The sequence below is a fragment of the Lagopus muta genome, chromosome 14 (genome assembly GCF_023343835.1).
Source record: "Lagopus muta isolate bLagMut1 chromosome 14, bLagMut1 primary, whole genome shotgun sequence".
Lineage (NCBI taxonomy): Eukaryota > Metazoa > Chordata > Aves > Galliformes > Phasianidae > Lagopus > Lagopus muta.
In genome coordinates this window covers 4303521-4316351 of record NC_064446.1, presented here as the reverse complement: position 1 = coordinate 4316351, position 12831 = coordinate 4303521, and the positions used below count along the sequence as shown (strand labels likewise).

The 12831-nt window shown below is 40.0% G+C and overlaps 1 protein-coding gene across 7 annotated transcripts in view; it reads right to left on the bottom strand.

Annotated features, from left to right (window-relative positions):
- SLIT3 (slit guidance ligand 3) overlaps window positions 1–12831 on the bottom strand; it is a 513774-nt gene that overhangs the window by 108438 nt on the left and 392505 nt on the right. For all 7 annotated transcript variants that reach the window (XM_048960347.1, XM_048960350.1, XM_048960348.1 and 4 more), the window contains one exon: window positions 780–930. In XM_048960347.1, the coding sequence (XP_048816304.1) occupies window positions 780–930 (151 nt within the window). The remainder of the gene's footprint in view (window positions 1–779; window positions 931–12831) is intronic.

Genomic DNA, 12831 nt, shown 5'->3' with positions numbered 1-12831 from the left:
GATACTATCTGCCATGTGTCTCAGACTCCCGGAGCGTAAAAAGATATAAAAGCTCAGGATGCCTTTAAGAGTGTGATGCCAAAGGACAGTGTAAGAATGCCTTCTTTCAGTGCACACAGTAACATATTATTAACCTTCACCATCACAAGGCTTTGTTTGCATGTCTAAATCTCCCTCATTCATCCTATAAAAGAGATGTGCAGTTGAAGATCTAGTCCACTTCAGTAGAAGCAATTTGATACCAATTCATTTCCCATAAAATTCCATTGATCTTCAAAAATAATGCAAAAGCCGCCATCCTGGCAGGCTTGGGATGCGAATCCTTTCTCTGATGGAGTTCAGTTTTTATACACAGAGACTTCTCTGTGTTTCTGGACATCTCTTTCCTATATTCTTCTATCTTAGCTTCGGAACAACAGTTCACATACTGCTTTGTAAGGTCAAAAAAAGACAATTATGTTTGAAAAAGACAATTACATTTGACAAGGTGTCAAAGGAAGAGGAACCATGAAAATGGCTCGTGTGAGCCACGTGACAAAGCAGTATGTCAAGAAGACATGGAGAAGGAGCTGATGCGCAGGGCCATGGCTCCTTCCTCATGCCTGTATTTAGCGTGAGAGCTAAGGAAGTAAGAAAGATGTGGTGCTCCTCCAGAACAAAATTAACCTACCCAGTTTCACATGGCAAGGTGCCTTGATTTGCAGAGCCCTTATACAGCCTTTAAAATCTAGGAAAACCAACATGCCTGACTGAGCACATCTTGGAGAGGCAGCACTTACAGATCAGTGGTATATTCAGGAAGGTGGCTGGGTAAGCGGGTGAGCTTTTGGTTGGAGCAGTCCACAACTGTTCCCTCACAGCGACACTTCTCAGGACAGACAAGATCCATGAAACACTTCCCAGTGAATTTACTTCTGTAATCCTCTGACCCTGCAATAAAGGGAAAATACATTCCAGCAAACAGCTCCTGATATCTGCAGCAATCAGAGACTTATGGAACTGGTTTTCAACACTGCCTCTTGTCAGCTACAAGCTTCTGCACTCAATTTTAATACTTGCAAAAAGTTTTTTCAACAATTTTTGAAATGACTCTCCCAGAGTAGCCTCTGTTTTTTCATTCTTCCCTTGACAAATTAATTCCTTGCCTACCTAACCAGCATACCTGTTAAGGCACTTTTTTTACATCTGTAGATAGCCGAGAGGTCTGCTTCAAGGAAGCTCCAGCAAAGTTATTTTTTCAGATTTTGCACTTATTCCAGCAGATAGGAAGAGGAATCACATGAAGGCAGGAGTTATTTTGATGCATGCAAATGACAAAAATTTTCTAATGAAGTCATTAAAAAACCCCAAATTTTCAAACCTCAGCTCTTAAAGCTATCTTAGAGACCAACCCTGTGTAAGAGTACCATGTCAACAATTTCCGACAATTAGACACCTTTATTAACTGCATTAAACAAACAGTAGAAGAAAGTAATAGCACTTTAAATCATTTTCATTTTAATTAAGAAACGGGTAGACCATATTTAGTGAGAAGCACTCCCTCATGTGCCGTTATACCATGATTGCCAGACCTCTCTGACTAGGTTTTTTGACCCATTCTAATGAAATGCTTTTCCAATTAGGCTCAGTGAACTAATCTGTCCTTTTCTGATTTGGTTTTTCTCTTTTAATAACAGCAGGTTTGAAACTTGATCTCTGTGTTTCATGGAACCAGCAGCATTAATAAATGTGTGTGCAATCAAAGCGTTGCCAAGACAGACCCCGCCATGCAATACCTGCCCACTCACTTCATATTTCACAACGGAAACTCCAGAATTGTCTCAGGAATTCTGTGTAATATCCAGCAATCATAACTACCAAGAAATAGTTTTAACTTTTGCAGAGTCCTAAAAGCCAATTTCAACGCTTTCTCAGGAATGATTTGAGCATGTTCAGATTTTGCAATGAACCATAAAACAGCAGTGGAAACTTCAACTGAAATTTTGTTTTAGAGACTTGACAACATTCTTTACCTGCTTCCCTCTTCCAGACTGATCATTACACCAGTACTCATTTCATCAATGGACACTATTTATTTTTTTCAGAAGGAAAAAGGAATCACCTACAATTTCTACCATTTTAACTTCTGTTACACATTACTTGCATTGGGTGATGCACTGAAAGCAAGCAGTTCCGCAAGCAATCTAACATTTTGATTCCATTGATACACTTGGGTTTGGTTTTGTAAAAGCTAGATTATGACAAACATTAAACATGCAGCTTTGTACACTACCACCTTTGTGGTGGTAATCACCTGCAGGTCATCATGGTTCTTGTAAATTATACATCTGTAGTGAGACTTGACTACTGTTTTATAGCCTGATGGCACAGCACTTAAAATATGAGGAGCACTGGGCATTTTGAAGTATTTCTAACATACTTAACATTTCTTCTTACAGCCATAATTTAAAATGCTTTTTTTGGGGGGTAGGAAGGGGAAAGGGAAAAAAAAAAGAAGCACATCTGATTTCCCATCCTAAAAATTGCAGGCTTGGCAGTCTGGATAAAATGTCAAGTGACAAATGTACAATTTCTTGATTCCATAAACAGCTGTATTTTCTTAGGCTTATAAAGCAGTACTTATGGTTGCTTATGATTCCTCAAAACAATGCCAACTATGAACAGCTACAAGGATCAGTTTATTAAAACTGCTACAGTTATAGTACACATTGAAAAAAAACAAAACAGAATTTTTCAGTCATCACAAAGTGTCTTGGAATTCCTCAAATTAACCCCTGAAGAAGCAATTCTAACTTGCATTATATAAGCATTCTTTGAATGAATAATCACAACCATCATGAGGTTACACAGGGTAAGATTTTATTAAGTATACATTTTTGTCTTACAGATACAGGATTAATATTCCTAAGGAAAACAGAGAAGGAGGAGAAAGTAAGCAGGACGTTTTGTGAAGGAGAAAAGAGGGTGATGGTTTTCGTTTTTTTTTTCTTTCATTGAAGCTTTTTGGCAGAGTCAATAAAGGATATTTACCTCATTTTGGCTTATCATACTGACGCTCCTGATGATGTATAACTTTCCAGCCTGCAGCAGCCATGGGAAGCTGTTGTCATGCGGCCATCAGTGCACTGCCTCCACACAGCAGGCGAAAGCCCTCTCAACTCAGTAGGAGAGGAAGGGACCTTCATACCTTCCTTCCTTCCTTGTTGCATTTTATTTAACTTTATAAAAATATTTTATAAAATTAAGGTTTGAATACGAATTACCCAGGTAGGCACAGTCAGAAGTTCTCAATGGCACAAATACGCTCAGCAAGTACTTAGTCACCCATTAGGCCGTGAGAAAGCAGGAATCATCTGCCAACAGCTAAACAAAATTTACTGTTTGACCTGAGCCTTGAGGTCACTTTGACAGGTGGCTGCTCTATTAAGATATTCCCATCTGGGATACTAATACGAAATGGAGCCATCTGCTTGCAGAACTAGTTAGGTACATACACCCATTGCTATCTTTATTGCTGCATTGCTACAGGGCTCTGAGTGGATATGACAGGAATCAGGAAGCACGATCAACAACCCATGCATGCAGAGCTTTTCCTAAAATCACCCATGGAAAGCCATGGAAAAGAGACGCAGGATGTGCACAGAGCACACACTTGACTTTATTTTACTATTCCAGAGCTGCCATTTGGTCATTTTATTACATGTGAAAGCACACGTGCAGTGTAGATGAGAACACTGCGAAGCCTGGCTGAATGTAAAACATGACCAGGAGTTTTCAGTAATTTCCAAAAGGAAGAAGTAACTTTAATATCAGTATTATGAGGAGCCAAGGCAAGAGCAAGGCATGTATTTTATTGAGGGTAATGCTATTTATCTGAATTGCTAGTGACACTGATAACATTTTCATTTCACAATCTACGTGACATTGCTACCAGGTATCAGTGCATTGTAATTCATGCAGCATCAGTGAGCAACACCAAATGCCATTTTACAGAACAGCAGTACCATGATAAAGAAACACTGCATTTCCAAGCACTCACATATTTCAGGGGCCTCTCTACTACTCACACAGAAAAATTAAGCAGCACAGATAAAGAGCTTTTTCTGCTCTTGTAAGCAATTGCTTAGAAAACCTGATTTCAGTTTTTAAAAATAAGCAATTCCAAAAAGACTCAAAAGGAGTGCTGAATGATGCGCTCTGGAAAAAATCAAGCTATTTTTATTCAAGGCATGATGACTGACCTGATATTTTCCTTCTATAAAACATAGATCCAACTGTCTGAAATTTGGCAAAAATAAGATCACGGACATCACGGATCTAACACTTGGCGGAAACCCCAGGAATCCTGACATTCACTTCTTTACTTAACCACTTGATCACAACTTTCTTACATTTTCAGAGGAAAAAAAAAACACAGGATGTACATTGTTTTATATCATTTCCCATCCAAAGCATTAATTCTTATCTGTAATTACACAGAAAATCTAAAAATCACATATGTCCTCGTTCTGATGCTCCACAACAGGTATGCAGCAGCTCTGTGGGATTACACAGCATTTCCATACAAGAAAACTTCTGCACGAGGCCCTCAAAGTACTTTATGAAATATGTGTAATAACCTCTGGGAGGAAAGTTAGGAAGAAGTACATTAAAGGTCTTACCTATGCTGGCTGATCCAAAAGGGCTCATTAGAGTATGTTGATTCAGCTCTGAGCTATGTGATCATTGGATAACTGCTTCCATACAGGCCACATGACCCGTGTCATTTCATGATAAGATATAATGCTTTGCAGAGTCTCCTGTAGGTTAAAGTTCTTCTGCAGCATACTTCTTCGTAATGAAATGCCAGCACAGTAAGACTGCTCAAATCAGGTCCAAGGTTACATTAAGCATCAGACATCTCATTACACAACACGGCAATCAAAAAGTCCCTCAAGCAGAAGGACTCACAGGACAGCTCAGATAGAGAGATGCAGTTTACATTATTCATAAGGTAAGTAGACAAAAAAGAGTTTTCATCTCTGTAAGTATGACTGGAGCCACCCTTGAATCTTATTCACCAACAGGATGCCTCACTTTCTCCTTCTAAGAGCAACTAAACAGATTAATTACTTGGAAACGGTTATTCAGCATGCAAGCCCTTTGGAAAGTCAGACCCAACGTCACCATGGTTCCCCCAGCAGTCCCCAGGTGCCTGGAGTCTGGTTAAGCAACACACATCACCTTTTTGACTTTTCCTGTGAGAAAAGGGGAATCTCTCACCTTTTGATGGTTCTGAAAACAGCAGAAGTATCCCAGCATGCCATGCGGCAGGGAGTATGCAGCCTTCCATGGTGCTTGACAGAACCATGTTCAATTTGTATTGTTCTACCACATGGTTAGATCAAGCACAAAGGAAAACCCCATGGACAGCCAGAGTCAGAGTTAGGCAGCGCCAAAGAGAGAAGAGCGTTGAGAGGAAGCAGCATGGAGAAGCACAAGCTGAAGGTTCACTGAGAGCTGCTCTCCACTCCGCCCATGCAAAAAGGTGCTGGATACAAGAGGTCATCCTTTATGCTACAACTGCAGAACACCCTGGAGCACAATTGGGGTTAGTGTACAAGAACAGAGCCCGGGCAAATTCAGAGACAGAACTAGTATGACAGAAACTGCTACCAAAGCACTGCTAATAGCTCTCTCCAGGAACGATGTGCATCTCCCACCACATGTGAAGGACTGAGCTGTGCTGCTCTTTATTAGCTACTTACACGCTCATGGTGCGTCTCCCAGTGCAAATTCCATTTCAGTTCTCCCCATTTATATAAATCCAACCTTAGAAGTACCACAGTTTGTATCTAAAAGAGCAGACTCTGAGCTGATTGTGAACCTCTGATTGTGAACGGCAGCCAACCTTCTCTAAGCTCCCTGTGAGCCACTCTCAGCTCCCAGCGGCCCTTCATGCTGATGACCTGTAATCACCACTGCTTTGCCTTGCTTTTTTTGTCTGTACTTTGTAACATGGCAGACAAGGTAGCACACGTAAGCCACTGAAGAAATATTAAGGCAAACAGGAGTATTTTGTTCTGCTTCTTGGCATAAAAGTTGTGTTTTCTACACCCCTGATTATTTTGAACAGCTTTGTTGTAACTCACTCCTGCAGCTTTAACACATAAAGTAGGGCATTCCATTTTGGCTTGACTGCTCCCTCTGAAATAAAACTCCCATTGACTTAATGTCTGCAGAGCTATGCCAGTGATGAGTGCTTTTGAAAGTCACATCCCAAATGTTCTTGCAGGCTTCATGAATGAGAGCAAGTGCCTGTCCTCTGCAACTGCTCAGAACATTTTGATGGTCTTCAATGAAGGTCAATACTTGAGACTTAAAAACATAAAACGTCACTTTCCTGAGTAAGGGCTTTGTGCTGCCCAAAGCACAAAGTCAGCATCAAGCAGATTATTCACTGCCTACAGAGAGAACAATGGGAGTACTTGGGCAGAGATGACAGATAATAGAGCAAGGGGCTCTGCTTCAGTTTGTACGTTTTGCTGTGAACCAGCATTACTGCAGAGAACAACAACACACAAACACTTGCAAACTTCAGAAACTATGTACAGTGTTAACTCAGCCACCTTATGTGTGGGTTTGTTTCCTTAACAGCATTGAAAGTCAAACTAGCAGCTTTTTGGGGAAACCTAAAGATAAACCTTCCCACAAGCTGCCAAATTAGACACAGCCCTAAATGACGCAAAAGTTGGATTATCAATTTTCTTTTGTTACCCATGCAGAAGGGCACAATGGACATTATTATTAACTTGCTTCTATGATTTGTTCAAAGCATCCATAACACTGGAAGCCTGACCCCATATATTTAGCAATTAGTCATATGACTGGCATTTCTGCTAGTAATTCTGTATGTCTCTAGCCAAGAAAGGCTCAGAGTTTCATATCCTTATTCCTACACCTGTTCAATAATGCAGCAATTCTGGCATTCTTCAAGTAAATTCATCAGCAAGCTCATCAGCAATAGCAATGAGCTAGAGGTACCAGCACACCAGGAGTGGTCTGCCAAAATCCTAATTTACGTCCCCAAAAGACATGAGAAGTGAAATTCTCCACAAGTATATTTTGGCCTCTCAGCACGTTGAAGACTACTGCAAAAAATATGCAGGAACAGAGCTTTTCTTCTTTTTCATTCTTTCTTTTTTTTGGCAAATGGAGTAGCAATCAGGGAAGCATGCTACTTTGTCTTAGGTACAGTAAATAATATTTCAAAAAGAAATTCCCAATGTCTAACTGTCCCACAATGTTATACTTCTTCAGGACACTGCTGTAGTCTCCAAACAGGCAGAGGCAAATTTATTGTCCATTTGAAAGCTCAAACATTCTAGCAATGGTTGCAGCAGACTGGGTCTCCTCATGCCAATGTCTCCCCAATTATTTTATCATATTCAAGTGACTTCATGTTCAAGTATTCATATTCAAGTTACATGCACAAAAAAGTGCTAAATTTAGCATCTCTGATGAGTGTCTCTCATCTTAATCTCAATACACGCCAACAGCAATGTGATTTTGGCCCCATCTCCTGCTAACCAAACCCACCAGAAGGCACCACTTGTAAGGGGAAGAAGGGCACAAGCTGTAACCACTCAGCTTCTGTCATAGCTAGGGAAGGCATCAGCAGAAGACAATTCAGATCTCAAATGAGGAATCCCTATTGCTCTGCATTCCACACATGGAGAATTTAGAACAGTTGCATTATTGCATGCCCAAGAGATGAGGATGCATCTGTGCCTTGCCATTCCTTCTCCTAGCTCTATACATAGCAGGCACATTGGGATCCCAGTGACTTTTGCTTCATAAAAATGTCATGCAAAACAAAGCTCAAATATACTCAGTCACAGAGAACAGTGAAGACTTCATGCTCATAAGTATGAATTAAAAACAAGATTTAATCTGCAGGTGATTTGTCGCTGTTAAACAGCATTCCAATTAGACACAATTATCCTTATGCACAACATATCCTCAGCTTTGCCATATTGAGACTCTGAAGATGATTTTGCCGAGTCTTTTTGCCTTTTTAGAAAACAAATTAACTGCAGGACTCTCTTCCCCGCTCCCCCCCCCCCCCCTTCCCCCCCCAAAAAAAAAGCAACCAGAAAACCAAATCACACAGCATACTTTAACTGAATTTAAAAAAAAAAAGTAAAAAAGTAAAATCTGAGTGCTGTTAATTTTCCAGTTGTCCAGATCAGAAGTGATTCAAATTCCTCCCACTTGTGCTCAAGCCAAAGCCCAAGTGAGGAAAAGTGTCGGAGCTTGGCCTCAGTAGTCCTGTGCATCTTGTGCAGGATTGCCAGTGCCCACCACTTCAGCTCCAGCACGGACAGACCCCCGAGCCATCAGAGTTCAGTGCCCACTCAGGCAGGAGCTGCTGGAGAGCAGAGTGCTGGGGACAGGCCAAATTGTGATTCCCTGAGCATGCGTCACTGCAGCACTGCAGCAAAGCAGATGAGCAGGTGCATATCAGTGCTTTTCATCAAACAGAAAATGCTAAGGACAGCGATACGCCTACATAGTCAGTAAATGACTATTTGCTTACTAAAAACGGAAGGAATTTGCAAAGCTGTCATTAGAATGATTTGTAAATTATGGGACAAGGGAGTGTTTCAATCAGATAAATTATTTATGTAAGAGCTGGATGGAATTCACTTGCTTTTCTTGACTTCTTAACACTAGTTGAGGAGCAACAATACACTGCACCATTTTGTTTTGAGAGCTCCAAGAGCTTAAACGTTGACATATCGTAACAGCAGAGAACTGAAGAACCTAGAGGGAACAAGGGGCAGGAAACATGACCCTGGGCAGAAAGCCCTGATGTGCAGCCTGTTTTCTCCTGGCTGGGAAAACTATGTCCACTGCAGTTCTACTCTTCTAAGGCTGAAACAATGCAGAAAAAAAGAGGATGACATTTCAGGTGATGACAAGTGTAGGAATTCTGCTCCAGTGTAGACAGGTAAAACAGGAGGTATCAATATGTATAAATACAGAGACTGGAAAAGACACATAAGGAACTAGAGGGAAAGCTGCAATTCCTAGCAAGAGAGTTTACCAAATACCTTTGAAAATCATGAGTGAACAAAGAGCAATACATCCTCTGCTGTACTGCTGTCCAGTAACAATGGATACCACAAGAGATACAACACCGGCCCTAAATGTGAAAGCTCTAGATTTGTAAGGACAGCAGAGGCTGACTTTGATCGGGCTCAGGTTAAAAAGAGGCAGCATCCAAAAAGGAGAGAACTGTGCTGGCAGATGGTTTGTTGGCCTCCTTCTATTACTCCAGGTGCTTTTGACTTGCACAGCACTGTCTAGAACTATCCAGAACATTTAAATACGAGCTATGCCCTAATTCAAGAGGGAGCAAGAAGACAGTTTAATTCTTAGTACTTCTAACAGGAACCTTGTTTCTAAGATTTCTATTGCTAAAAAAACTTTGGTGATGTGATGCTCATAGGCATGTGTACAATCTGATCTTTATAAAAAATGGTCTATGCTTGGACAGCAGGTAAAACTTCCATCACTTTTTAAATACACAATACACTGAAAAACACAAATATGTTGAAGGGAACAAAAGATACACAACTGAATAGTTGAGCAGCCCTCTGCAAAATCTATTTCATACAGTGTCACATAGCAATCAAGAATCCTGCCAGCTCTTGAAGTGACAATAAGCTACCACAGAGACAACACAATCTGCTCATAGATTCATTTCCCTTCCACCTAAAGCCCAGCGCTTAGGTGGCTTTAGCCCAGCCACAAAACTGCTGTGCAGAAAACTTAGCCCAATTCTACTGGTCAGAAGATGTTGTTGTTCTTTTCTCCTGTTCTTACTAAAAATGGAAGCCTTCAGTGACCCAAAACAAGAAAATCCCCTTGGATCTTTAAGTCACAGTGGGCAGATACAGTCAAAACAAAAATGATCGTAAGAATTTTACCGCTGCCATTGAAAAACGACAGTATCTCCATCTTCAAAACGGAAGACAGAGTTTATTACCATTCATTTCTCCAGCTCCTCTTGCAAAAAACAAACAAACAAACAAACAAAACCAACCCCATTTTTTAGTCTCAAATACTATAACTGTGGGGAGACAGTTAAACAAGAGGGAGGTTTATTACTATTTTGGTGCATCACATTTGATTGAAGGCAGAAAAACACAAGAAATAGTATCTATTGCAATTCGAGGCTTAAACATTTCAGAGAGTATATCCAACAGCTTTGCCAGTCTCACAGCCTTGGGCAAAAACATGCCCCTTTTCCTGCTGTTACTTCATTTCATGCTATAATGCTTCCAATTCTCATTTTAAAAGGAATTATGTACATTACCTACCTGTTGCACAGAATCTGCTTCCTATGGCTACTCATAACCTTTGCAGATGTTGCTTCATCGTTATCGGTAAAAGCATGAGTCATGTTCAGAAAGGAAACAGCATCTGGAAGAACTGCCTTGATAAATTAAAGAAGAAAGCATGTTCTTCTTGCTAAAGACTATCTAAAGGATGGTGGGAAGTTGGAATAAAACATGAAAGAAACAATATGCAGAACTAAGTTTGCTAGATTTTTCTTTTCTTCTTTGCTGTGCTGCATAGTTTTGTCCTCACAGCTACACATAATTAATTAAATACCATTCTGTTTAGCCCATCCACACTGCTGAATGCGTACTCTTGGCCTTATTTTCTTGGTATGTCTTTACCTTTTCACACGGATGTAACTTATGGGCATGATGGTCACACTGGCAATTTCTGTGCATCCTCATCAACCTCTCCTAGGCCAAAGACTAGTCCAAGTTAACACCCCTCACACTGCTTCCTTAACTAACTCACATATTCAATGGTTTTTCCCCTGCAAGACCAACTTCTGGCTACTAACATTAATTAATCATATTAAATTGCATGAAAATATTGGACCCTGAAACAAGAAACCTCTAAGCAAAGAGATGAACATTTACAAAAAGATTTAATATAAAAACTCTTTTCCTAAACACTGAGCAAAAGATGTAAAACCAATGGGGAAATCCCACATCCGTCGAGGTCACTGACAAGTTACTAAGCATTGCCATCTCAGTGGGATTGTGGGGGATCATTCCTGGGTAACAGAAAGCACTGCTCAACAGGCTGTCTGAATGATGAAGATTCATGCCTCGTGGACTTTTCTGCACAGAGACGTGCTGTGTTAAATCCTGGGTCACATATTCCTCAAAATGAAAACATGGAAAATTCCTGCTGCATGCAACATCTGAAACAGCCGTGATTCAAAGGGACAACATGAGCAGAAGAGGTGCCAAGGATGTCTGTTCTCTGGATTGATTTACAAACTAAGATTCTTCTTAATCATGAGATGTTTCCCCACCCCATGTGAGCAGTGAGTCAGGTTCAGTGTATCTCAACGCCATCTGGAAACTCTACAAGCAAGGATAGCTCCTCTATTGAGCTTTTCAATAGAATTAGCTTTCATCCAGTTGAAATCTTTGTTCTGAAGCTGTACAATCCCTGCCCTCCTCCTTCATAAGTCAGGTTTATGCCTCTTCCATGTGGTTTTCATATACTTACAGAACTGGAGAGCAAGGGAAAAAACAGACTAATGCCTTAAGGAAAGGACTCCCAAGATAAGAACTCTCACAAAATATTATTCTCAACATCACCAGGTATGGTGTTCTGCATTGTTGCTCTTCTCAGCTATGACCTTTCATAAATGATATCAGATGGTGTTTGCCTTATCCAATAGACTGCACCATTGTTAGAGGCATGCATGCACATACGTAACGTAAATTTCTCTATTAATAAAGGCAGAAGAAGGTAACCATGGCAAATTGGGTACAGATTTATACCGATTTGTTTCTGCAGATTACTTTTTTTCTGAATTATATTTATGCATTTTTATTTCAAGTTTGTTTAAAGATAAACATTACTGACTAATTAACTTGTTACTATAATAGACACCCAAAAACCTCAATGAAAGTATGTTATAATTTCAATTCTAGTTATAAATTTCGTGGCTTAAGCCACAAATGATTGAAGACTTTAACAAGCATGCCCAAGACAATCTGACTGCAGATGAAGTTATCTTTATTTTATTTTCCCCATAAAAAGAAGGCTTAGCTCAGCATATTGCTTGCAGATACCCAAAGCACAATAGCTTGTTTTGGGCTGCTGCCATTTGGTTTCATGCTGCATCCCCATCTAGAGTCATCAATCTTTTAGCACCAGGAACACGATTAATCATGGCTGTTGGTTTGGTTTTGTTTTTTTTCATAGGGAAAAGACAAAAATCACAGTAATTTTTGTAGAAAACACCGCAAGTTACTCCATCAATAACAGTCATTTTTCTTCTCAGTACACACTAATAGATTCCCCCAATGAAACCTGCTTGTCTTTACAGTATACAAGAAATGCAATAACATAATATATATACAAACCAACCAGTAGAAAAAAAATACATGAAAAAGCAGTCTGCTCAGTTGTGCTGTATAAGGCAATAAATGTCCTTTCACTGATAGCTGGACCATAAATAAAAACCAGACAGGATTGAGTAAAAGGTGTTTATGTTACTTTGGAGGTTATTTTCAAGTGGAAACAGTTTTTCATCTGGCTCACAAGAAAAAAAAATATCTCTGCACAAACTGATAAAAGCCACGATATAAAACTTAATAGAGACAGAAATCTTACAAACTTTGATGAGCTTTATGTGAATTCATGCAAGATACTTGTGGATATCAAAAATTTATGACAGTTTACGAATCAACACCATCCCCTAAATCCTGCTCACCCACATCCCAGGCCACAGGAGCCTGCTGC